The 26,854-nt window shown below is 35.9% G+C and overlaps 9 protein-coding genes across 9 annotated transcripts; 5 read left to right on the forward strand and 4 right to left on the reverse strand. All coding sequences in view use genetic code 12, as the record gives it.

The window, feature by feature from the left end:
• Positions 1 to 278: 278 nt before the first annotated feature.
• Positions 279 to 1,089, reverse strand: SRB2 (mediator of RNA polymerase II transcription subunit; the record flags this gene model as incomplete). The annotated part of the gene is made up of 2 exons (XM_001524171.1): positions 279 to 1,008; positions 1,079 to 1,089. The coding sequence occupies 2 exons, from the start codon at positions 1,087 to 1,089 to the stop codon at positions 279 to 281; spliced, it is 741 nt and encodes a 246-aa protein (XP_001524221.2).
• A 442-nt stretch (positions 1,090 to 1,531) lies between these two features.
• On the forward strand, positions 1,532 to 4,054 carry ELP2 (Elongator subunit elp2; the record flags this gene model as incomplete). Its single annotated transcript, XM_001524172.2, has 1 exon — positions 1,532 to 4,054. The coding sequence occupies one exon, from the start codon at positions 1,532 to 1,534 to the stop codon at positions 4,052 to 4,054; it is 2,523 nt and encodes an 840-aa protein (XP_001524222.2).
• Positions 4,055 to 4,296: 242 nt separating this feature from the next.
• Positions 4,297 to 6,075, forward strand: PVL30_003918 (uncharacterized protein; the record flags this gene model as incomplete). The annotated part of the gene is made up of 1 exon (XM_001524173.1): positions 4,297 to 6,075. One exon carries the CDS (start codon positions 4,297 to 4,299, stop codon positions 6,073 to 6,075), a length of 1,779 nt encoding a protein of 592 aa, XP_001524223.2.
• A 634-nt stretch (positions 6,076 to 6,709) lies between these two features.
• Positions 6,710 to 7,918, forward strand: AAT22 (Aspartate aminotransferase/Glutamic oxaloacetic transaminase AAT2/GOT1; the record flags this gene model as incomplete). Its single annotated transcript, XM_001524174.2, has 1 exon — positions 6,710 to 7,918. The coding sequence occupies one exon, from the start codon at positions 6,710 to 6,712 to the stop codon at positions 7,916 to 7,918; it is 1,209 nt and encodes a 402-aa protein (XP_001524224.2).
• A 360-nt stretch (positions 7,919 to 8,278) lies between these two features.
• On the reverse strand, positions 8,279 to 10,879 carry CAS5 (Zinc-finger of C2H2 type; the record flags this gene model as incomplete). Its single annotated transcript, XM_001524175.2, has 1 exon — positions 8,279 to 10,879. The coding sequence occupies one exon, from the start codon at positions 10,877 to 10,879 to the stop codon at positions 8,279 to 8,281; it is 2,601 nt and encodes an 866-aa protein (XP_001524225.2).
• A 5,660-nt stretch (positions 10,880 to 16,539) lies between these two features.
• MDH1_3 (Malate dehydrogenase, cytoplasmic) lies at positions 16,540 to 17,538 on the reverse strand (the record flags this gene model as incomplete). Its single annotated transcript, XM_001524176.2, has 1 exon — positions 16,540 to 17,538. The coding sequence occupies one exon, from the start codon at positions 17,536 to 17,538 to the stop codon at positions 16,540 to 16,542; it is 999 nt and encodes a 332-aa protein (XP_001524226.2).
• A 1,777-nt stretch (positions 17,539 to 19,315) lies between these two features.
• Positions 19,316 to 21,235, forward strand: TFC1 (tau 95 subunit of transcription factor TFIIIC; the record flags this gene model as incomplete). Its single annotated transcript, XM_001524177.2, has 1 exon — positions 19,316 to 21,235. The coding sequence occupies one exon, from the start codon at positions 19,316 to 19,318 to the stop codon at positions 21,233 to 21,235; it is 1,920 nt and encodes a 639-aa protein (XP_001524227.2).
• Positions 21,236 to 21,615: 380 nt separating this feature from the next.
• On the forward strand, positions 21,616 to 21,894 carry PVL30_003923 (uncharacterized protein; the record flags this gene model as incomplete). Its single annotated transcript, XM_001524178.2, has 1 exon — positions 21,616 to 21,894. One exon carries the CDS (start codon positions 21,616 to 21,618, stop codon positions 21,892 to 21,894), a length of 279 nt encoding a protein of 92 aa, XP_001524228.1.
• A 251-nt stretch (positions 21,895 to 22,145) lies between these two features.
• On the reverse strand, positions 22,146 to 22,943 carry PVL30_003924 (uncharacterized protein; the record flags this gene model as incomplete). Its single annotated transcript, XM_001524179.2, has 1 exon — positions 22,146 to 22,943. One exon carries the CDS (start codon positions 22,941 to 22,943, stop codon positions 22,146 to 22,148), a length of 798 nt encoding a protein of 265 aa, XP_001524229.2.
• Positions 22,944 to 26,854: the final 3,911 nt, after the last annotated feature.

A 26,854-nucleotide genomic window follows, 5' to 3' on the forward strand; every position in this document is an offset into this window, starting at 1 on the left:
AATTTATTACATAGGAACATGCTAACTCAGAGGATATATTTATCCAAGAATGAATCAACACAACCATTTTTATTAAACATTTGTACGGTCGTTTTTTTTTCTTTTTTTTTTTCGTTTTTCCTTTTTTGAAGAGCTTGCAAATAATGTAATACATGTGAATTTCTTTGGAAATAATCTATAGATATTCTTTCAGAAAGAGATAAGTAGTATGAATAATTTCTTTAACCTCTCTCTCTCTCTCTCTCTCTTTTCTATTCTTTCTATTATTCTATTCTAGATCAAAAGTCTAATGTTCGAGAGTACTGCAAGCAAAGGTTACCATAGCGATCGCTAGCAGCCGTATCCAACACATCAAATGAGATTTTGCCTTGTGGTACGTTGTATTTTGCCAAAACCTGCCGTATTATGTTTGCATCCTCTTCTCGTTCTGTCACTGCTGTTGCACTTATGGCGCCACCTCGCTTTCTATATGAATCGTCTACTTCGATCTGCACAAGCAATCCTTTAAAACTTCCATGCATAAACACATTCGATGTTTTTATCAAGACTTTGCCATTCTCTAGTTCATAAATCTGACCTCCATCACCTTTAATAATTTGTTTTTGTGTCCATAAACTCTGTAATTTTTGATTAAGAAACAAATCAAAGCTATCATTCAACCCGGTGGTGGCACCCAAATGCAAATGATTATCTGGTATACTCAATTCGGGGTTGTTTCCAAGCTCAATTACTTCTTCTTGTATAGAATTGCAAAAAACGCCAGCAGAATGTCCATTTATAATAGTAATTGTACTTCCAGGGAGGTATGTGGGAGCTAAAGTAAACAAAAACTGCGAAGTTGGGTTCCTCTCATGGGTTCCAGCAATAGCCTCTGGCACCGAGTACAGGTTGTTTCGAAAAATCTTGAATGTAAAACCCCAATTCCCTCGCCTTGTTGGTAGTTCATTAGAAAGTTGATCCTCAAATTGTATTATTGTCTCTGGCGTTGCATGCTGAACCAAAATGACTCTAATCAAAAGTGTTAGTCTTTTTTCTCTTTTTTTAATCTTCCAACCTCATTGTTTGAAATAGAACATACGCCGATACCATGGATATTTATGTATTTGTATATGCTGTGCTAATGTGAAGGAGTGAATAAATTAATAGATAAATAAATAAGTGTGTAAATGATTACTCTTAAGCTTGTATGAGTAAATTCAAATTGATTGAAGCTTTCATAAAGAATACATTGTATACTTGTTATGTAGTGGATATGCCACCAATGTTATTACAGCTACTATTACTACCACCGCGAAAGTTTTAATAAAAAAAAGATGCCGCCGCACTGGACTTTGTACCTCGCAAAAGAAAAAATAATATATATCTATAAAAAAAGTACAAGACATCTCATTGCGAAGTTATGAGTGTAATGCAAAGAGGAATCTAAATCAGTTTGTGTTGGATCGTATTTAATATAATTTTTTTTTTTCATTCTTTCCTTCTTTCTTGATTTGTTTCAGTTTATTTTATTTTATCAGGGACAGAATCCACTATGACATCTCAGGAGGTTGACCAAAAGGCCATATTCATTGGAACTAACAAACAAAACTATGTATCTGATTATAACCACGAGATATCAGTCGTAGCTTTTGGTGCATCCAATACTGTTGCATTGTGGAACCCATTAGACAAGTCTCAAAAGGGTGTATACCATACACTCAAGAAACATACAGGAGAGGTCACAGGTGTTAAATTTCTTCCAAATACTCCATTCTTGGTTTCCGTTGCTGAAGATAACCAAGTCAATGTGTGGAAGCAAAAAAGTGACAAAACATTTTATGAACATTTTCAAACGCTCGAGGGTCACGAAAACTCTGTCACATGTATTGCCGAGATAAACGAACATGTATTTGTTACTGGAGGAGCAGACCACAACATTATTATATGGTTGTTTGATGGAGGCGAGTTTAGATTAGGACACAAATTTCAAGTCAAGAGCAATTTCTATCCTTTGGCATTGGCAGTTCAGAACCTTGATGATGAAGGAAACTATGTTCTCGCTGTTGGTGGAACTACAAGTAGCATATACATTTACACGTTTCAGATTGATAAAACTTCAATTGGGAAATTCAGTACAAGTGAGGAGCTTATGGGCCATGAAGATTGGGTCAAGTGTTTGCAATTTGTTGTGCAGAGCGAGAACAAGGACTTTATACTAGCAAGTGGATCACAAGATAGATACGTTAGACTTTGGAGACTAAAGTTGAATGAATTTATCGACGATTCAGATGAAGATCCAAACAAGTTGATTCTTTTATCAAACAAACAATACAAGTTCCAATATGGCGATAACAAGCGGGCAGCATTCAGTTTCGAGGCATTAATCATGGGTCATGATGATTGGATCAGCGGTATTCAATGGCATCCTTCTTACAAGTATCAAAAGAGATCATCGGCATCTTTGTCTTCTGGTTCTACACAAGCTGAACAAAAGCTTCAGCTACTCACAGCAACTGCCGATACCGCATTGATGATTTGGGAAATGGATGAGGAATCTGGTATTTGGGTTTGTGTTAGTAGGCTTGGTGAGATGTCCATCAAAGGTGCATCAACAGCAACGGGTGCTTCAGGTGGATTTTGGTCATGTTTATGGTTTGTGGACCCTAGTAGTCAAGATGAGTACGTGTTAGCAAGTGGTAAAACGGGGGCTATTAGAGCGTACAAATCTACTACTACTGGTGGTGCTGGTGGTACTAGTGCTGCTGATAGCAGATATTTTGAAGAAGTTTTGGGTGTGACTGGTGCAGTTGGTCCCATCACTGATGTGAAATGGTCTTTGGAAGGTGACTATTTTATGGCAACTTCATTAGATCAAACAACGCGGCTTTATGCTCCTTGGAAACGAACTAAAGATGGCGAGTCAACCACTACATGGCACGAGATTGCTAGGCCACAGATCCACGGATACGACATGATTTGTCTTGACAATATTACTTCGACAAAGTTTGTTTCTGGTGGAGATGAGAAAATATTGCGTGTCTTTGAGCTCACAAAATCCATAGACGAAAGTTTAAAGGAGTTGAGTAATGTAAATATCAATACCGAAAACTCGATATTGCCCGATTTTGCGTCTTTGCCAGTTCTTGGGTTATCAAACAAGGCAGATGCACAAATTCAAGAAGAAGAGAAAAACGATGACGAGCGTGATGATGATGAGAAGGAAGGTGAGCAAAGTGATGAAGATAAGTTCAAAGAAAGAGAAGAAGGGCCAGCAGGTGCATCTCCACACAGTGTTCCACCGCTGGAGTCTTTTCTCCAAAGAAATAGTTTGGCTACAGAAACTGAAAAGTTGTATGGACATGGTTACGAAATTAGTTGTTGTACAACATCGCCCAGTGGCCAGCTAATTGCTACTGCATGCAGATCGAATAATGCTAAGCATGCCGTGATTAGAGTGTTTAATGTCAGCAAGGACTATCAACAAAGCAGCCAAGTCTTGGCAGGACACAACTTGACCATCTCGAGTTTAGAATTTTCTCCAGATGGTAAATACTTGCTTGCAGTGTCCAGAGATCGTCAATTTAGTTTGTGGCGCGTTGTGAATGAAGCTAATGCCGAATTTGAGCTTCTAGAGTTGAACGCAAAGGCACACTCGAGAATTATTTGGGATTGCTCGTGGCTAACAGTACAAGACTATTTTGTCACTGTGTCCCGTGATAAACAGCTCAAGCTTTGGAAAGTTGACGATGCGAACAATAAAGTTGAGTTGATCAACAGTTTGAAAGTTGACGAGCCAATTATATCTGTATCGGCATATAAAGGGGAATGGGAACAAGATAAAAATGTAGTTGCCATTGGACTTGAATCTGGATCCATCAAGATTATTTCCGTGTCTCTTCAAGACGAAGGGAAATTAGAGGAAGTATACTCTATAGGTTCGGATTTGACACCTTCCGATAGGATATCAAAGCTTAGTTTCAGCAATAAGCTTATTGATGGTGTATTCTACTTGGCAGTGGGTAGTAATGACACATCAGTAAGGCTCTATGCTTTGCTGAAGACTATTTGTCAGTAGAAGATAGCAATATTTATAGAGAATTGGTAGAAAAACTTGTAGATTAGAGTTTAGATGCAATATAGACAACTTTGATTACTTTGATGCGGTAATTATTTAACTTTGAGCGTTTATTTGCATGCTGTTTTTTCAGTTTTTTCCTCGCATTCTTTTCTCGTACACTAATTCTTCGCACCCAATATCTGCTTAAGTCAGTAAAGGGTTTAGCGCCTGTTCGATGGCGCGCAGATTCCAGTTGAAATATGGAGAAGAAGGAGGAAGAATCAAAAGTAGAGGCAGAAGATTTCCAGAGGATAACCGCATTACGTCCATATTCACTGATGTCCACTTTAGAACAAGTCCTCAATCTGATTTTGGAAAAGGGTGCCACCAAAGACCTTCTAGATCAATTGACTGTTTTGTTTCGAGACGAGCAGGCACGCTCTTCAGAAATTGTGTTTACCAACCTTGAAAGCCTTGTCCATCAATTCAATCATGTTTTCGATGAAATTCGTTCTTCTGTCAAGAATGGATCACGAGATCCCAACAATGAGATAATTTCACTGGTTTTAAAAACTACAATAAATCTCCTTGCAGACAATGATACTAATCGGGCTTATTTCACAAGTGACAAAAAGGGTGTTGATTTATTTTGGGGTAATCTTTATGAGTATGCGTCGATAGCTGATGACAACAATTTGGTATTGATACTTTTGAAACAATTTATATATAATACATCAAATACTGGTTTGTATATGGAGTACTTGAGGCAAAAAGGAATGCATAGAGTAGCATACAATGAGTTTAGGAAATCGAATAGCGCACTTGATTTACCCTATGAATTTATCGTGGCAGGTAAAAGCAATTTGGATGAATCAGACAAAGATATTCTCAAATATATCACAAGCAATTTTAAGTCTCTTTACACCCGTGAAGCACTAAAAGAAGACGAGGAAGAAGAAGAAGAAGAAGACGAGGAAGAAGAGGAAGAAGAGGAAGAGAATCGTATTAAATTGTTGGAACTTGTCGAATATGCCCCTCGAAACTTATCCACTTACAAAGATATATTGGCAATATTGGAAATTGAAAATAAGTCAAAGCTAGCAAGATTGTTAATGGTTGCTCTTAGCGATGTATTTACAGATACTATTGACGATATGCATTTCGATTTCATTGAGTCTAACAACCCATATGTTTTTGCGGCTGCTTGTATTTGCATCGGAAATTGTATAAGCGATGTACAAAGTCTGTCGCACGCTATTGAAACAATTGAGAATAAATTAGGGATGGACATTCTCATGGATAAATTCTTTACTGGATTTAAAATCACCGATGTAATACAAATTCAAGCGGTTCACATGTGGGTCAATTTGATGAACCAGTCTATTGCAAAAACTATTATCGAGCTATACAGCGATGCCATAATTGCACTCACAAAACTAGTGATTGATAATGCTGATTACTACAAGGAAATTGCGAAAACATACTTTAAATTTATTAAGAAACTCGTTCTGCTCTCTCCAACACAAGCTATACCAACAAAGTTTATTCGACAAATTGTTAAATATGAAGATCATGGTAACGTTGCATTGATGCAAGCAAAGTATTGTTTGCTACAAAGAGCCGGAACATTCAATAATGACCAAAGTATTTGCATTGATGATCTAGTTGTTAGCTGTGTTAAGCATACCGATAACCAGGCTATTCTAGAGCAAGTAAAGACATTAGCAATATTCAATAACCTAATTATTGAAAAGAAAATACAGCTTGCAGAATTGGATAAACTATATCTCAATCCACTCGAGAAAATTTTAAGCCTGTTGCAAACAAAGACAAGTGAACCTTCATCTGCTTCATCAGCATCCGGATGGGGTGACAAGATTCTTGCAAACAATTTAAGGTTTTTAGCGGCATCTACACTTCAAGTCATTGGTGAAGATCCGGATGAATATAGTTCGCTCAAAAGTCTTTGCGAGAATATAATCAAAACAGTTGACGTTTCTACACAAACTCCAGAAAGAAAAATTGACGAATTGGACTAACTCGAATCACGTGCACAGACCCTGGTGGTTACTCTCCATCTCTTTCCGCATGCGGCGTGAGGAGAATTAATTTTATCCATGCAAGAGCAAAGAAGCGAAGAAAAAAAAAAGAAATCAAATAAAAAAAACCCTTATGAGGCGGGTTTCGATGGCTATTAGCGGAAGAATGAGCATATATTTTCATAGAGAGTGCGGCTCTGGAGCCTGAAAAAATTGTGTCACGAGCCGCTCCCGATGCTCGAACAGGATGATTCACCACAATGCATAATGTTTGAAAAAAAAAAAAATTTTTGAGAACATACAAAAATATTTCAAAATGCCTTGACCAACAACCCCGCAGAGAAAGTTAAACAGTGTCATCCTTTCAAATATTTCTCTTTCTAAAGTGTAGTTTCTTTTTTTCCCTTTTAGTCGCTTTTAATTTTTCACATTTGTTTCTTATAAAGGGCCTTGAGTTTCTTGAAAAAGGGTTTCCCACAAATCTTCATTTCACTACTTTCTGTTGGACTCTTTTTTTTAACTATTTTTCCAACAAGAGTTACTATCATCCATATATATCCACTTTTTCTTATTCCCATTTTTGGTTTCTACCTTTAAAAAAAAGACCACAATTTAAATACAGGCAAGCAACGAAATGACAGTTCAGAGTATTTTCGCAGATTTAAAAACGGAACAACCAGATCCTATAATCTTGACCATGCAACAATACGCTCAGGACAACAATCCTGCAAAGATTGATGTTAGTATTGGTGTTTACAAAGATGAAAACGGCGCTTGCTACGAGTTTCCAGCCATAACCAAGGCCAAACAAATTCTTGCTAAAAACGATCCTGGCCACAATTACACTTCAATGTCTGGTATTGCTGATTTCATTAGTGGAGCACAAAGACTCATTTTTGGCAAGGAAATTGTTTCTGAGGGCAAGGTTGCATCTTTACAAACTATTTCGGGGACTGGTTCACTCCACATGGCTATGCTTTTCCTCAAGGAAGCTGGATTCACCGAATACTATATCGGAGTTCCAACGTGGCAGAACTATCAGCCAATGGTTGAGTCCATTGGTTGCAAAGTAGCAAAATTGTACAACTACTATGATGAAAAAACCAAATCACTTGATTTCCAATCGATCCGTGCAGCAGCGGAGGCTGCTCCTCAAGGAACAGTTTTCCTTCTTCAAACATGTTGCCATAATCCTACCGGCTCTGACCTTTCTCAGGATCAATGGGTTGAACTTGTAAAAATTATTAAGCAAAGAAAACTTGTCCCGCTTTTGGATACTGCATACCAAGGATTTGGCTCTGGCGATTTAGACAAAGATGCATGGCCAATAAGATACATTTACAGCCAGGGTTTGGAATTTGTCGTGTGTCAGTCTTTCTCCAAGAATATGGGATTATACTCTGAGAGAGTTGGCTCATGTCATGTGGTGATGGGTGATCAACAATACAAACCTGCAGTGCAGAGTAACCTTGTTGCGTTATTCCGTCATGAGTCCTCCTTTGCACCTGCATTTGGTGCAAGGTTAGCTGCCATAATCTTGAACAATCCAGAATTGGAAGAGCAATGGCGAGGAGAAGTTGCAGAGTGTACCAGAAGATTGAAAGAGTTGAGACGTGCAGTTTTGGATAGACTAACCAAGTTGGGCACACCAGGTAATTGGACAAATGTTGTAGAGCAAAACGGATTGTTTTGGTTTTCTGGTTTAACAAAAGAGCAAAACGATAAGTTGGTTGCTAAGCATGTTTACTCAACAAACATGGGCAGAGTCAATGTTGCTGGTTTAAACTTCAACACTGTAGACCATTTCTGTAAAGCAATTGATCAAGTGGTGAGAGAAGATTGAAAGAAATAAGAAAAAAAAAGAGAAAAAAAGAACAGAATGAAAACAGAAAGAAAACAGAAGGAAAAAAAATAATAATATGTATATATAAGTGTATGTAACTGGTGAAGATGAGTTAATTCTTTTCTTCTTCTTTTTGTTTTTTTTTTGTTTCTCTTCTTCCTTCTTCATGAGATTGAAAAATCGAATCAGAAGAAGATATCCTTAATTCTCACCCCCATAGAAAAGTAAATGCAAGTTAAATAAAAAAATAAAGTATAATGTTTCTCTCCTTGTAAATCGAAGGAAAGGCATGGCCCATAATGTGGTTGTCCTTTCTTCTCTCCAATGTCTTCTATAAATTATATAGTTTGTCAATCAAAATCATAATGGTTTTCTAATAATTCCATGGATTTTTTTCAAATGCGCTTTTAAGTTATCCTTTCTATTGAAACACTTGCCACAATCCGGTTCATCACATTGGAATGGTTTTTCAGAAGAGTGTGACTTGAGATGTCTCTTGACATGCTCGGGTCTTTGGAATCTCGATTCACAAATTGGACACTTGTGTTTCTTTTTTGGATCCACTTTATCATTCTTATCGGATCTATTATTACGCACTGTTGGACGCGTCACATGAAGATCAGATGGAATTGCAATCGTCACTGTACCATCTTCATCAACAACATCCTGCAAACTTGAAATGCTGCCATCGCTTCCACTAGAGCTTGATGACGAGAGCAGGGACTTCAGCGACTTTACAGATTTCGGAACGCTGCCACCACTACTCTTGTTTTTCCTGTTATTCTTTGATGAGTTTGGCTTTTTAGCATTGTCGAAATAGACGGATTCGTCCTTAGACGATCTTTGCAGTGAGGTGTTTGAAAAGGTAGCCATTGGTGGTAATAAATTCGGAGTGGTAGTGGTAGTGTTTGTGTTTGTGTTTGTCGTGGTTGCTGTTGTTGTTGTTGTTGCTGCTGGTGAGTTCCCATTTGATGTGAAATGCTCTTCCTCCGATTGCGTTATAGTAAATGATGCATTTAAGTTGACAGAGGCACTTGGATATTGCAAATTCACTTGAGGTTGTGGCTGCGGCTGAGGTGCCCTTTTATGCTTGTTGTATGGCGATACCGATTGACTCAAGTTTGTTGTTATGCTCTTGTCGTAAGCGCCATAGTTTAGTGATTGGTTATCCTCAAATTCTGGCAGGAGCAAATCAATCTTGTGGCCCTGCTGCAAGTGTGGTTGCAGTTGCAGTTGCAGTTGCAGTTGCAGTTGCAGTTGCAGTTGATAGTCATCGGCGGTCGCTTTTTGTGATGATAATAATGGACCAGATAAGATATTCTCACTCAAGCTATTCATTTGGGAATGTGGTCGATGCAAAGAGTCACGTTTTTGATGTCTCCTTGCCAAGCTTGAATACGATTTAGCCTTTTTCAATTGTGTTACTGCATCTGTTTCGTCATCATCCAATGCATCAAATGCGTCATTGCGGATAGGGCTGAAAAAGGTCGAATGCGATTGTTTCAATTTGTTATATCCTGGTGTAACCAACGGAGTGCTCGACAAGTCATCTTCGTGTTCATCAAATGATCTTTGAGTAAATTGTGAAGGTGTGTAGAATGGGTTTAGTGTTGGATTATAAGAAGAAGCCGAGTTTGTCTTGCTTGCCAATGCTGCTGCTGCTGCGTCAAGTGATACTCTTGAGCGGGTTCTTGAATGTCCCTTAACAACTTTGTTTGCAGGCGTCCGGTTATTGACTCTCGTGCAACTACTACTATTACCTGCATTTGTGGAGCTGTTGTTGTTGTTGTTGTTGTTGTTGCTATTGTTAGCACCACCATTAGCAAATGTAGATGCAGCTAAATTGACAGGCGATAAACCCGGATGTCCCACTCTTGATGGTGTTGTATACATTGATATGGATGCAGATTTGTTTCTCCCAACTCTTCGTGGAGTAGTTGTGAAATGCTGTGCTTGTGATGTGGGGAATAACTGATTATGGTGATGTTGCAGTTGCTGCTGCAGTTGCGGTTGTTGTTGTTGTTGTTGATGATGATGTTGTTGATGCAATGGTGATTCAAATGACGGCACTGAATCAAGAGAGTACAATGTATTAGATGATATAGACTGAGGTAACATATCTCCAATTTGGCCAATTGGCGGGTCCTGACTTATTGAAGCGATCGAGTCCGTATACTGATGCGAGCGGTAATAAGGCTGTTGTTGTTGTTGTTGTAGTTGATTGTTATTGTTGTGGTAATTGTGTGGTTGGTTCAGAATATGCAAGACTCCGTCGAGTGAAATGTTTCTGGAGTGTTGAAAGCTAGTATGGTTTGTATCATATATGTTGATGCCAAACCCTGATTCATCTGTTACGTAGACTTTGTTATCGGGTAATTTGGTTGAAATCGGTACGATTTCATTTTCGCTTTCAAGATTTGGATCATTGAGTTTTTGGTTGTAACTAGAGTCGCTTTGAAAGTTTGGATTGGGTAGGTAATCCAAGTGATCTTGATCTCGTGAATGTTTTGGGTAAAAGTCCTGCAGTTGATGTTGATATGGAAACAGATTTGCCTGTGGATGTTGTAATTGGTTAGACGGGTATTGTTCTTGGCGATCTTCTGTGTTTGGTGGCAGGTATGGAAACGATAGCGATTGATTCTGTTGGAACTGATGTTGTGGCAGCGGAAGCAAATTCTGATTTGAACCTTGCGTTTGTTGTTGCTGATGTTGTTGTCGCTGCTGTTGCAGCTGCAGTTGCAGTTGCAGTTGCAGTTGCAGTTGCAGATGCTGGTTGTGTTGTTGTTGTTGTTGTTGTTGTTGTTGTATAAATGTCTGATTCTCCAGCGAGTCGTCGTAATAGTCCAATGATTGGACATCATTATTCAAATTAACGCCAGAGTTGCTTTGCATATATCTTGAATCGTCATAATTATATGGCTGAGCGAGTTGCGTCGGAGAACTTACCAAAAAGTTCTCCATAATGTGTAAATTGAAAAAGAAATTAAAAAGAACAATTGTATAAGATAAAAGAGTATGGATGCTGTAATATTAGCTGTAAACAAAAAAAAATGGTGTTTTGACTATTTTAGTAGTTGCTCATACGATGGTGGGTTGTAATGTGGTGTTGTCCTTGCTTGTAATTTTTTTTGATAATTCCAACAACAACAAATAAAAAAGAAAAATGGAATAGTAGCGAATGTATGCCTTGATTGGAAAAAAAAAAAGGTCCGCGATATATGAGATTTAGACGTATTTCCTTGTTCTGCAGAATTCAAGAAGAAGAAGAAGAAAAGTATGGATGTCTGATCTGTGATATCTTGTGGGTTGGGATGGTGGTGAGCGATGAAAGTGGAGTAGGTGATTATGGAGCAAGATCAGGAAACCAAGAATAGAACGTGGACCTCTAGTTTCTAATGGTTTGCGTCTGGGTTCTATCTTGATGGTGGTGGTGGTGGTGGTAATGTTGGTTTTGAATGGTGGTGGAAATGGTCTAGCTACAGAATCTAAGCTGTTTGTAGGGGTTACCAGGTGTATTTGTTGTTTTGCCCAATTCTAGTGCTGGAGGAAAAAGGATCAGGGGGGGGGGGAAATCTAGCTGGTAAGAATGCTGGTGTTTTCTTGAAAGAATACTTTGGTTGTAAAAAAACAAGAGTGGAAAAAGAATGTGTGAGAGTAAAGGAAGAAGCAAAAAAAATAAAATAAAATAAAAATTAAAAAAAAAAAAGAAAGGTGTGTTAACACTATGGCAGGCAATCTCACGCTTAATCTCTCTCTCTCTCTCTCTTTGTCTCTGTTTATTTGTCGCTCACTGCCTGTTTTCTTAGTAACACCACCAACCTCTAGAAAATAGTGCGCTTACATTACACAATTTACACGTTGTGCTTCTGCTATCTATTCTTTTTCATTTTTTCATTTTTATTTTTTATTTTATATTTTTTTAATTTTTATTTATTTATTTCTTCATTTTTTTTCAGGTATCAATCTTTATAATCTCTCAGCCTACACTACAAGCAACTTGATTATACCAAGGAAGGTAATTTCTTGCTCAACTATCGTCACTTGAGAAGGAAAGTAAACTTAATTATGGGAGAAAGAGAAAGAAGAAAAAAGGGAATGGGAAGATGGTAAGGGTGACAATTGTTACATAGTGAGTTGTAGAATGGTAGGTAGCAAGTGGACCCAGAAGTATCAGAGGTGGGGGAGGGCTATGGGTCGACAGCAGCAAAGATACAAGACAAGAGGCAAAGTCGATGACTCTAATTCTCTTTTCTTTTCTCAGTGAAGAGCATTAAGAAAAAAAAACAGAAAAACAAAGGATGTAACTAAACAAAGGGGAAAATGCAACTAAAAAAAAAAATTAAACTAAAGATATACAAAGCTATTGTTTGATTTCATGGCTGCCACAATCAGCAGCAATCAGCAAGAAGCGGAGAAGGGAAACGCATAGAAGATTGTTATAAATAGAATAATCAGTCTCCAGAAATAAGAATCATTTGTATAAGGAGAATGAGAATGAGAATGAGAATGAGAGTGTGAAAGAGTGAAACCCGATAAAATCGCAGATATCATGCAATCCCACTGACAAAATACTTCACTTGCGGAAAAAAATTAAATAAAAATAAAAATTAAATCAAAAAATATAAAAAAAAAAAAATGGATAAAAAAATATGTACCCAAAAAAACAGAACCAAAATTTTCATTTCCGTTTGTCATAGTTGTACAAGTATTAACCTAACTCAGTACCATATAGTTAAGCATCTATATATCTATCTATATTTTCACTTGTTCAATTGTTCCAATTAACAAGTATCTTACTCGAGGGATATATGGGCTCAACATAAATGATCTGAGGTTTCACAAGACACTTATCCCAAACAAAAAAATTAAAGAAAATTAAATAATAATTTGGAAGTCAAGATGCCTGGTAACGCGAGATAATACGCCCACACTTTTGTTACACAAAAAGCCCGATGTTTCTTCTCCTCATGTACAATTCCGAGGACAAACATTTTTTATGCTCTTTTTTTTTATTATTATTATAATATATATATTTTGGTTTTGTACTCCGTTTGTCTCGTTGAATTTATTATTTTTTATTTTTTTTATTTTATTTTTTAATTTCTTCACCTCTGTTTGTCTATACAGACTACTACTACAGCCATGGCGACAGCAACTGGCAACCGTAGACACATTCAAGATTTTCTTTTTATAAAGAAAAAAATAATAAATAATTGAAGAGAACGCTGATCATTTTGTTGTCTTCTTTTTTTTAATTGAATTTAATTTAATTAATAAAGAAGAAAAAAAAGTAACAGACGCGTCACAAAGTATTAGTGGACGCAAAATGAATGGTGAAAATTTTAGACAACAATTTTATAAATAAAAAATGAATAAAAAAAACAAAAAAAAAAAGTCTCTGTTGTTTTTATCACTTATACATCTCGTCTAATCGAACATTCGGTAGAGATCCATACTTTTGAGACACTTGCCGGTCCGCCCTAGCCTACCGAGCCTTGTTCCCGTCGAACTAAGCAAAACACAAAAGAAAGAAAAAAAAGAGTGAGAATAGAAAATAGGAAGTAGTTCCAGCTTACACTCGTTCAACCATGGTATATACATATATATATGTGTGTGTAGGTGTATATGTGTTTGCACCTTTGTCCATTTCCTCTGGCAATTCATTGAAACAAATTTGATTTGCCGAAACAAAAAAAAAGAGAAACACGCACACACTTTTGCGACGCGTCTTATTGCCAAAGCCAATTCTTATTCACAAATATCTTAATACTTCTTTCTCTTTCTTTTTTTTCTTCTTCTTTTACCCCATCACTTTTTTACTCGCTAGCTTGGGTACTTTACAAAATACAATCTCACAAGTCTTTTTTGATTAACACGCCTTTATTGCTATGCCCTAATTTTACAAAACAAAACAAAAAAAAAATGAAATGAAATAAAACGGAATTGACGGAACCAACAGGCTCTTACTATATACTCCTGTCGGTTAACCTGTTTAAACAAAACGTAGATTTGTGATGGTCATATATATATATATATATACATATATATTCTCAAACTCTAATTCCATCTACATCTACGTCATTGAGAAGAAACAAAAAAAAAGAGAGGTTTGGAAGGAACACAACCTATACTACCAACCTCTGGCAACACAAGAAAAAGAGAACAAAAGAAAAGGAGAGCATAAATTAATTGTCCATCACCTTCTTTCTCTCATTCTCACTTTACTAAAGGTATACAGCAAAAAAAAATATAATTACCACCCACCCCCCCCCCCCCTATTTTATTTTTTTTTTGCCTCGTTTCTGCTCTTCCTGGCTATTGTACATCATCCTTAAGCTCTTTTGGTGATCCATTGGTCTAGACAGAATTCCTCCTTCTCCCTACCTCATCCGCCTCTTCCTTCTTGTGTAAGCACCTGAAACGCACTAGATATCCTTTTTATTTTTCTACAGAACGCAACCAATATCCTCTATGGCCTTGTCCGAATCATACCTGGTTATGATACCTTGATCTTGCACGCATTCCTTCGAAGAGAAGAAGAAGAAGAAGAGAAAAAAATAGAGAGAGTGTGTGTAACTCCCAATAACTAAAGCTAAAAATAGCAATATTTATGTCTTTTTTTCTTTTTCTTCTGCCACACGCAATTCATTTAATTATTCTTTATAACCTTTACTTTCTGCCACCCTCCCCTCTCTTCTTCTTTATCTTCATCTTCTGCAATTGGAGTTTTCATATTTATTTTCCTCTCCCTCCCCCTCCCCCTCCCCACTCCCTTTTATTCTACTCTACTAAACAATCTATCACTTGATTATCCGTTTTAGCTTCAATCCAATTGGCTTTGATCTCATTTGGCCTGCAGCAAACGCATAATTGCTTTTTTACAATTTCAATTTTAGTTTTGTACATTTACAAGAGGATTACTACATACACTCTACACCAAGAAGTAAAAGAGAGAGGAAATCACTTTTTTTCTTTCAACACAAATGTTATGCTTTGTACCTCTTATCCTTGCATCAAATTACAAGATTGCCATTCTTCTATTTCATTCCATTCTATAAATCACTTTATATAACAAGAACAATTTTAATTTACCATACTACGATATCTACTCTCATGGACGAATTTTATAATTTATTTTTTTTTGACATTTTTATTTTTATTTTAATTTTTTTGACTGTCTGATAGTTTTCCTTCGGTCCGACATTTCGGCGGTTTTGCGTCAACCTAAGCCTATACGCAGTACATTACTATATATATACATATATATATTTTTCTTCTGTTTTCTTTCTTTTTTTTTTTGCTTTTTATTTGCCAATGCCTTGCTTTTTCTCTACTTATATTCGCGCACCAGCTCCTTCACCTGCTCAGCCTTCTTGGATCACATGAGTGGGCAGTGCTTTTCTCGAGACAGAGAAAGAGATGAGCACTTGACTGGACACAAAATGAATGGGAACATAACTGTACATCCCACTAGTATTGTAAGCAATTGATGAGAAGTGCGATATTAAGACAGAGGAAAAAAAAGCTGTAGAAGAGAGTAGGACAAAAAAGTAAGTATTTCTACCCTCTGTATTCTTATTTGCTTGCAAAAAAATTTCATCAAACGATTTTCAAGTAGGATTTTGCAAAAGTCTGTTTGTATATTGATTCTATATTTTATTTGATTTTTGCTTAATAATATGGTATATACAGACCCTAAATTTGAATATCCAAACCATATACAAATCTCTTTTTTTCCATTTTTTATTACATAGCGGGTTATAAATTTTATAGGCATTATGCTTAAATTACCAGCACAATAGCCACTGCAATGAATGTAGCAATCACTATTAGTAATATTGAGCTTTACAACTAATCCCTGGTTATTAACAGTACATCTATGTCAAGCTCACATTAACCAAAAGATGCAACAACTCAGCTTCAAGGTTTATATGACTCAATACTAACACACATATAAATACATATGCAAAAACAAAACCATTTAAATTACATGTACTAGTATACACATTTCCATCTTGTTTATACAAGTAGAACGAAAGAGAAGCAACTTTTTAAAATATTATTAGATTCGCTTGACTACAATACATGAAAAACAAGTCTTAATCAATAACAGAAAATTAGAAACGAAACCAAAAAAGAAGAAAAAAAAATGAACCAGTCAATACTAGATTGTAAATACCTCAGACTCAATGAATATTTACAATCCATACAATATTGTGATACCCCAAAAACTAATGGAGGTTTAATGAAGTAGAGTAAAAAAAAACACATGAAACTTGCATTCTTGTTGGAAAGTCTGGATCACGTGATGTCAGAGTTTCACTTAATTACTTGTTAACCGATATTACCTTTTCATACATAGCTCAATAACTACTTGAGCATGGAAAAACCTTGAACAATAATATACAACTGAATTGTATTATTATTAACGTTAAGATACTTCAAACAACATTTCGAAAAGAATATCAAAATTCAAAAATCAAAAGTCAAGAGTCAAAAAAAAAAATCATTTAATGTTTATGTATATATATATGTATGTATTGTTTTTCTTTTATTAAAGTATTGTGCTATAGCAAAGAGTCTTTTCAAAAAAAAGTTTTCTGTTAAATCAATTTTTTGGCTTATGGGTTTTGCTTAACAAACTCAGTACCCTTCTTGATGTTTTGGATCAAGGTCTCCTTAGCAGTCTTGACCAATCCATCTTCGTAGTCAGACAAGTTACCCAAATCGTGAACTTGCTTAACACCCTCTGGTCCCAAAGTAACCTTGGAACTAAAGAATTCAACACCTTCATCCTTGAACAATGGTGACTCAACAAAAGTACATTCGATAACATCCTTTTCACCAGCCAAACCATTCAACAAAGCACCAGTGAATCTGGCACCAGCTTGAGCCATGGACAAGGTAGCTGATCCAGCACCATCCTTGGCCTTAACAACTTCGTCACCACCAAATTGAATTCTGTGGACCAAAGCATCTCTCTTGTCAGCTGGCAAGTCCTTGTGGGTGGTTTGTGACAACAATGGGATAATGGTAATACCAGAGTGACCACCAACAACTGGAACGTGTTCATTGACTGGGTTGGTACCAGCAACTTCAGAAACAAATCTTGAAGCTCTCAAGACATCCAAAGTGGTGACACCAAACAACTTCTTTGGGTTGTAAACACCCTTGGACTTGAAAACCTCAGCAACAATTGGAACAGTAGAGTTGACTGGGTTGGAAATGATGGCAAGAGCAGCCTCTGGAGCGTATTCAGCAGCAGCCTTGGCCAAGTCTCTGACAATTGAGGCATTGGTGTTGAACAAGTCGTCTCTGGTCATACCTGGCTTTCTTGGAACACCAGCTGGGATAACAATGACATCAGCACCAGTCAAAGCTTCCTTCAATTGGTCTGGGTTGTAACCTTTAACAGTTGAGTTGGTTGGAACGTGTGAAACATCAGCAGCAACACCTGGAGCACCTTTAATATCGTAAAGAGCCAAGTCGGTAACCTTGTGGTTCAATTTCAACAAAAGAGACAATGGTTGTCCAATACCACCACCAGCACCCAAGACGGCAACCTTGTAGGCATTGGTAGCTGAGGATGAGAATGATCTAGCTGCAACTTTTGAAAACATTATGATTGTTTGCTTATTCTTGTTCTTCTATCTTTTTCTTTTTTGCTTTTTAAAACTGGAAAAAAACAAAAGGATTGAAGTCAATTGATTAAAGTCAATTAAAGGGGGAAGGTGGAAAGAGAAAAAGGGAAAAGAAAGAGAGCAAAATCGGGATTTCAATTTATACAATTTGTTCAACTTTTTTTAAGTTCTATTTTTTCTTTTTTCTTCATAGTTTTTTTTTTTTCATGCTCACCATGAGGGTAGGGGATAATATGAGAAAAATTAAAAAAAAATTAAAAAAAAAATAAAAAATAAAGAATAGAAATGAGAATATTGTTGCCGAACTGTGGGTCTCTGGGTAAATGGATCGTAGTATATATATGTATGTGTGGGTGCACAAGTTTTATATTTATTTATTTTATTCTGGTTTGTATTGTTACAAAGAGAGAGAGAAAAAAAAATTAAAAGTCCCGCAAATTACCTTTGTAGAATGTCCCCAGATTTGGGCTCAACCAATCAAATCGAAGTATTCTTTTTTTTTCAGTGGCTTTAATTTAAATCCATTTGAGTCTTGAAATAGCTTAAGGACTACTACTACCGTTATTATTGTTAAACTGTTTTACCGAAAGAAGGCAAGAAACTAATAGAATGGTTCCCTTTTTCAAAGTAAGATTCGTATTAGCCTATTTCTTTTTTGAACAAAGCTTAGTTAGTTACCGTTATATTATGAAAAAGAAACAACAAATTAATTCTTCTTAGTCCTGATTTTGACTCTTGTTGCCACATGTCTGTTCGGCTTTATGATCACGTGGTTATTTTGTGTAAATGAAAAAATTGATCAATAAACAAATCAGCGAGAGAAATAAAATGGAAAAGAAGGACAAAGAGGAAAAACGTGACCTTGATCCGGATGAAGAAGCCGAAAATAGATTTTCCAGTGCTAATTTTACATGCGCAGAAACATGAACTATATATGAATGCAGAAAGTTTAAGCTACGAATGCGTTTGGTAGAAAATACAAAAAAACAAGACAAAAAAAAAATTAAGGCAAATGTAGTAAAGTTTTTATCCATGGATAAATTTTACCAAATGTCTAGCTTTGTTAAACTGCTTAGATGCAATTGTGAAATTTGCGTTCTATTTTTTTTTGAATCCTTTTTTATATGTCTTCTTCAAACATTATGATTAAGATGATCGAATGGCACTAAAAGAATAAGTGTTTTATCAAGTTTTGCATTGAACAATCTTGTCAGTATCAGTACTGGTTTATTTATTTTGATATTACTTGCCGCTTGTTACTGTCAACATTAACGATTCACGTATATCCATTTGCCTAGCTCCAGAACCCCTTGCTTCTTTTAGTATAGTGTATTATGACAACCTTCACATGATTTTCTTTTGAACTGAAAAACAAACTTTCTAATAACTCTACCGGACCACTAGGTAGATTTTGTCACCAAATATCGAGCAATCAATAAATAGACACAACTTTTTCTAAACAACTCTTTAAATGTAATAACCTTTGTCTCTCATTCTTTTCTCTTGGTTGCAAAACAAATATGGAAGCTGCAAAGTTTGAAAGCCGCACATATTACCTACTAAGACGAAGAACTTGTTATCTTCGCAGGAAATAAAAACCCAAATAAAAAGTAAATAAAAAGTAAATAAAAAAATATAAGAAACAATAAAATAAAATAAACAGGAACAAAACAGAAAACAAGGACCAAGAAGCTTTGAAAATTCCCATCTACTCCTCTTTCAACATCATCACCATATACAAGACCTAGTGTTAGCAATGAGTCACTCACCTTCACCTGCTCCAATGCTAGATGGAAAAAAATTAGCAGAGTCCCACCCCATGGATATACCGCACATCACTGCCGTGGAACTCCCATTACATGTCAAAAATGTTAACCGAGCCATTAATGCACTTGGTGGGAAAAAAAGAATCTCAGAGTCTATCAACCATGGAGAACCATTGGAGCTCCGATTACGCAATGATCCCTTTCACCACCCTATCCAAGCTCTGACAAGTAATAATGAACGCGTCTTGCTAAAGGTTACCATGTCCAAGAAAACTATTCAAAAAGATGAGGATGGGAAATTACTGCTACGGGAATTGATTAAAATGAATGACGCGGATCCAAGTACGCCAAAGACAAGGATCCAACCCATAGCAATTATTGACAAGACATTTAGGTTCCGAGCGATGGCTGATTTCCAAGTAATTACTAAAAATAGCCCCATGGTTCAACAATTTAATGAAAATGTACGTCACCCCAAAAACTTCAAATCCGTTGCCAATTATGTTGCACAACATGGTGATATGAATGGGTATATGGATCTCAATAGCGAGTATTTCAAAAACAAGGATCATGATTTGCCACCACCGCCAATATTATCACCTATTCGATTTCCCTTTGATTACAATTACAAGATGAACAGAGCAACAACAACAATAATGGATAAACAAAGTGGGCAGAAAAAAGTAGTGTCAACAAAAACCGCACTAAAGCTTCACACGAAAATAATTGATCACACGGCAACACCGCCATCGCAACCAGCGCCTGATTTAATTCAAAATAGAGAAATGATTGAAAAAGAGCAACATCAATTACCACCACTGCATCCAAATAGTATGTTACTCAAGTGTATTGAATGGCTAGAAACAATGTTTGAAATCAAACCGTTTTGGATTAGAAAACACTTGATGGACCTTGCACCAAAAGAATATCAAAAGTATATCAAATTGGCTCTTCCTTATGTTACATATATTTATCGTAGTGGTCCCTGGAGATTCTGTAACATTAAACTTGGCATTGATCCGCGGTCTGATTCCAAGTATTGGAAATACCAAAGTGAATATTTTAGAGTTTTGGGTGTAAGGAACTCTTCTGATCCTAATAGTAGTTCCATCAAGAGAATCACACCGCCATCGTTGGAACATACATTGTCGCCCGATTTTTCGCAAAGTGAAAATAAACTTGAATTGGCACAAAACTTGTTCTTTGATGGTACAAATCTTCCAACTGCAGTCACGTATCAAGTTGGTGATATTTTGGATTTGGATATTTCGAGCACTATCGAAAGTCATATGAAGGATATGGGTAAGGATTTTTTGAGAAAGACATGGGATGTGCAAGATGGTTGGCTCAATGCAACAACAATGGAAGTTATAAGGAAAATAGTTCGGTATAAGCTTAAACAGTTGGTGAATGAAGAACCTATTGATCAAAATAAGATTTATAAAATAATTAATGCGCCAAGGGAAGAAGCATTTGCTTCTCGTGTACCAAAGGTAGGCACCACCAAAAGCAACGACAAGAATGATATTGATAATAATAACAACAGTGATGACAATATTGAAGGGGAAGGAAAGGAAGACGAGGAGGAAGACGAGGAAGAAGATGAAGAAGACGAAGAACTGGTTCGCAACGAAGAGGAGGAAGAGGCTGAACTTGAAGGTGATGAAGTGCACGACATGACGTTAACTGAAGAAATGATTTCGCGTGGAGAAGCACCGTATGGTGGAACATCTGGTGCAATCGCAGATAGAATGGTAGATGGCATGAATGTAGATAAAACTGAAGAAGATGAAGGAGATGTTGATGATGTCATCAGTCGGTTAAACAACCTTAACGGTGATGCTGCACAAAAGATTAAACATCTAGTAAAGATTATTAAGCAAGATGATATAGACTACATGAATGAATGAATGAAACATGTACTAGTGTAAGTTTTTTTTCCAAACTACTTAAATTCGAATTAAACATCTGTTTTGAATATTGTAGTTGGGAACATGTTTGGTTGCAAACACGCAAATATTTTCCGCGCGCTTCAAAAGTAAAAAAGAACAGAGGAGGAGAAAAGAACAGCGCAAAACGATATTTGTTCTCTTAGTTTTGTTGTTAATTTTAATTTTTCGCTCGCCAAAAACACCAAATTCCTCGCAACAATTAAAACAAACGAAAGTCAACCTTTTAAGGAGGATAACAACACAACAAATTCAATCGACTATAAAGTTGTTTTTTTTTTGCTAACTAACACACACACACACACACACATACACACACAAGACATCATTACCCGATCATAATGACAAAGGCTACAGAAACAGCTTTGACGCTATTTGCGCTTTCGGCACTTTACTTTGCACTTTCCACTGGTGTGATTGTCAGTCCCAAGTTGTTCCATGATGAAATTCTTCCTTACTTACCATGGTGGGGGTTGGTGACATTTGGTTCGTATGCCTTGTTTACTTTGGGTTGGGGTATCATTACATTTAAGGATAAGAAGGATAAGTATGAGGAATTGAAGTTGCAGATTGATGAGGCCAAGGCCTTTTACAGCTCCAAGGGTATTAGCTTAGATTAAGTAAGGAGTGAATAAATGAAAAAAAATAAGGAAAGAAAAATGTATGAAAGAAAGTAAGAGAATAGATAAATAAAGCACAGGCACAAGCGCACAGTCACAGTCACACAGTAACAAGCGCACAGTCACGCATGTTTCAATAAGTATAAATAATTGATTTGGTTTGTTTTATCTACTTTTTTTTTTCTGTAGAAGAAGATATCTAATCTGTGTTTACTTTTATATTTAATCTTTCAACTCTTTGCTGGTCTAATTCACGCCAGCGATGATTGAGCTTGTGGTTGAGTTTGTTGCTCTTCTATGCGTTTGTGTTTCATCTTTAATTTCTTCTCCACTTCGGCAAATACTCTGATTGCCACTGGCACGTCCCCCCATTTCTCGTCGTCTGCTGTCTTGCTTTGGCCAGGTTTACTTTTATCAAACAATTCTTCATCACTCTTATCTTTTAATGATTCTGGGTAGTTTTCTCTCTTTAGCAATTTCAATGGCGCATGGAAATTCTCGGGCCACCTCAAACTCTTTTCGTCCAGTTTGGTTCCCAGTTTGGTTCTCAGTTCAGCCATCTTAACCAATTTGGCAGCTGCTTCTTCTCTTTTTTCATTCCATTCTTTCAAGTCTTCTTCAAACAATTCCCATACACAATTTATGCATCCACTCATACAACAGTTATCGGGTTCGGGTGGTCTCAGTGGCACGGTGATTCCAGCAATCACCTGTGGCTCGCCTCGCTCAACACGGCTAGATGCAGTACGGTCTTCGCCCTTGATACGGCCACCAAATACTCTTCTGATTCGTTCTTCAGGGGTAATCGAAGTGTCGATGGAGTAGTTACCTTCATATCTGGTCTTTGTATGTCGCTTGAGGTTCAGCAATTCGTTAGCTGTCATTAAGGAGGACTCGATAGGGTGTGTTGGGTGTGTTGGTGTACGTAAAACTAGGTCATAGTAGGCATATTTGCGCTTTTCTGTCGTCAGTGTTTTTTTTGCTGCTGTTGGACGAAGCTTGGATGCTGTGGCCAAACTTCTGGTGAACAGTTTGGGTCGAGATATCATCTTGGGTGCTAGTTTCAAGATGTGCGAAGTTAAAAGTTGAACAAAATGAATGAGTTAATATGTCTATGTATGAGTCAAGGTGAAATAGGGAAGCCTCTTTCCTCTATTTTCTTTCTTATGTAATATTTTTGGGGCACAATGTGCTTTGTTTCATTAAGAAGAAAGAAGAAAAAAATGGACTTGGATAAGAAGATGAGGAACTAATGTTGGAACTAGTCACATAGTGTTGGTAATAAGCAAACGCTGACTTGCGGAGAAATTTGAGAGAAAATATCTTCACTCGCAAGTAAAGAATATCAATTGGTAGCACTGGGTGCTCCATTTTTATTTGTTTCTTTATTTGTTTTGCTCTATTCATTTTTTACTAGCTTTGTTCGCATGTTTTTTAGATAACGTCATAGTACTGAATTTGTAATTGTATGTGTGTATGGGAGGGTTGGGGGTTCCAGATTGCAAAACTTGAATTTGTTTTCCTAACTTGACAAACATTATCATTTAAGGAGACTTACCAAAGCCAACAAAAAAAAAAAAAAAGGAGGAAATTTGTAGTTACAAGTTGCAAATTTGCCAACTAGTCCATTTTAAAGAGAGTTGAATGTCAAGGTTGGAAAGAAATTTAAAATATTAAACACAACAAGACGTTTAATTTGTTGCAAATTCAGGCAACAAAGATTCAATCTATAAAGGTAACTGCTCGTGTGGAGGATGGTGGTGGATAAAAGTGTTTTTATTCCAATTGTTTTTATATTGGTAACAAATTGACATAAAAATTTAATGAAGTAAAGATTGTTAATTGAATAACTATGTTGTTGAGCAGAGTGTCCCAAATACTTAGAGAATCAGGTGCTTTACCAACAATGAATTAGTGTTTGGTATATATATAATGTTTGAGTTTACCGTTATCAATGCTAAACTTTATACATACATACATACATACATATATATATGTATATATGTATATAATAAAGTATAAAATAAATAGTTAATTAAGGTAAAGGTGAAAAAAGAAGCACCGTCTCTCTCTTTTACACTTTGTCTGATTTTTTCAATGTTTCTATGTTTCTTTTTTCTTTGTTTCTTTTTTTTGCACCCACGTGGGGGGCGGTTGAGCTTTTTACGGTGAATGCAAAAATGTAATAAAATAAAATGAAGTATAATATAAAAATATAAAATTGATAATGCAAACCTACTGCTCCAAAGTCATTTCTTTTTCTCTCCTTCCTCCCCCTCCCTACTTTATTCTACTTTGGTTTAAATCAAACTGAAACTCTTGGCTCTTCTATACTGGTATTATTACTGCGTAAAGAGTAGATGTGGTTTGTAATATATATATACATGTACAAGGTGTTTATAAGTCAATTACAAGAAACGTGGTATACTCATTTGAACTCGTTTTTTCTTAGAATCAATCTTGTTCATTAGTCATGTAAAACATTTTGATTTGGAGTAGAGTGGGATTATAGGTGAAAGCCAGAACAATTAAAAGTATATATTTGTATAGTAAAAGCATAGCCTTGCACCGTATATGACTAGTGCTAGAGGATAAGAGTGAAAACAAAAGTGAGAAACCAAAAAAACGGGGTTTACATAACCATCTTACAGGTTACGGTTGAGCCGTGCAAGTATTGTTCTTACACTATGTACTTTATCACTTACTCTACTCGTCTTTGACAAATAAATTAAAAAAGAAAAAGCCTCAGCCTCTCTCTGTATACCATCCATAAACAAACAAACAAAGAGGCTACAGACAAAGATATATATATATAGCTTGTTGGTAGTCTCGTGACTTGTAGTTTCCCTATATCTATTAATCAAAGCAATCAGTAGTTCTAGTTTACAAATGCCAGTCAAAAGAATGTATATATACATATACTATCCTCGGTTAATGGTTAGTTTATATCTCTTTCCAACCAACTAAAGGTATGCTAGTTATAACAAATGTAGATATGTAAAACATAATTCCAAGAACCATAGATAGTGGTGATAGAATATAGGATGTTTTCCATAGATATACACAGACATTAGAAGCCCACGTTTTCCAAAGTTCAAATGCCTTTAATTAAATACTAAGATACAATATCCTGAGTGCTGTTTATTAAAATAAATAAAATAAATGTGTGTGTGGAAATGAGTAAAGAGAGGTGGTGGTGGTTTTTGGGAAAAAGTTGTTAGAGAAATATTCTTGTCCATTTTTTTTTTCTTGGAACTTTTCTCTCTCTTTTAACTTTATAAATTCTTTGCTTGGCACAGACACAGCATAGAGCAAAAAAAGTATGTGACCTTTTTTTTATTTTTTATTTTTTATTTTTTTATTTTTTTTATTTTTTTGCAACCCTTTTCACCTACAAAAAAAAGGAAAAAAAACGACTGGGAAATCGTAAACTGAACACAAAACTAAGAATAAAATAAAATAAAAATAAATAAAATAAAATAAAAAATAAATTATTGCAAATTGCAAATTGCAAACAAAGAAAGGAAGAGCCAAACAAAGTGGTGGCTCTGCAATTGTAGAATCGTACTCAAGTACCATATACTATATCTTTATTACTATTGCCTTCTTTTTGATAGCGCCTTGCCGGAGATCATGAAACTGCAAACCTTAAATTGAGCAATACCTATTATATTCTGGTTTAGGTTTTCACTTTTGATTATTCACTTTAACTCAATTCGAATTAAAAACAAATGTACCAAAATTGAATCAAAAATAGTACCATCAATACCAGTTGGATGTTTGCAATTGCACAATACTTCTCTGTATAACCCTTGCACTCACAGACAATGTTACTCTATTCTACTCTATTCTTCTCTCTCCTTTCTTTTATCCTTTTTTTCCTAATTGCTTCCCCCCCCCCCATTGGTTACTCTTACTATCTCACCCATATACTTTACATTATGTAGTTTCTATCTTTGCAAGTCCAAGCAAATTTATTCGCTAAGTTTTCTTCCCTTTTTTTGTTTTTGACACACGCGATCGATTGAGTTGCACCGCAGCAACAGCCAAAGTGTAAGTGTAAGGGGGAGGGGGAGGGGCAAGAAGAAGCAGAAGCAGAAGAAGAAGAAGAGACTTAAAATCCACTAATGAACCTCGTGGCCCTCGTGGGTCCCTCGTGGGCCTTCTCTTCTGAAGCATTACCAAGAAAAAAACAAAAAGGAAGAAAGAAAGAACAACATTGATCATCAACATCAACATCAACATCAACATAAACAACTTACAATCAAATGATTATGGTTCCCAAGTCAAAGAAACAAAAGACAAGAAAAAAAAAAGATAAAATAAAATAAATAAAAAATAAAAATAAAAATAAAAATAAAATAAATAAAAATAAAAAAATAAAATAAAAGCTGTTCTACCATTCAAAAGAAAGAAATATACACACACACATAGACTTACCTGTTCATTTTACCCATATGTTAATCAACTATCAAACAACCACCACCGCCACCTTGTCCCCGTCTCCCCGGTAATTGGTATTCAAACAACATTCTATGTTATTTATGTGAAGTAGGAAACAACATAACAGGCAACATAATCCACCCCCCCCTTTTTAAGCTTCTTACCACCCCCTCCCCCTCGTTGCTCTCATCACAGGCGCATGTTTCTGTCATAATCAATCATCATTATCGCTTAAAATTCTTTGTATAGAATGTACCATACCTTAAACTTCATTCTCATTCTCAATAAAAAAAGAAGAAGAGTACTCTTTATTTTTATCTGCTTTTGGCTCATCAACATAGGAGTACAATTTGCAACTCCTGGTTTTATTTTATTTTTTTATTTTATTTTATTTAATTTATTTTATTTTATTTAATTTATATTTATTTTTCTGGGTTTAACTTTTATTGTTTCTTCTTTTTCTGTGCAAAATACTAAACATCCCAAAGACAGAAAGAAAGAATACTAGAATCAATAT

This window comes from Lodderomyces elongisporus, chromosome 5 (genome assembly GCF_030384665.1).
Source record: "Lodderomyces elongisporus chromosome 5, complete sequence".
Taxonomy (NCBI): Eukaryota; Fungi; Ascomycota; class Pichiomycetes; order Serinales; family Debaryomycetaceae; genus Lodderomyces; species Lodderomyces elongisporus.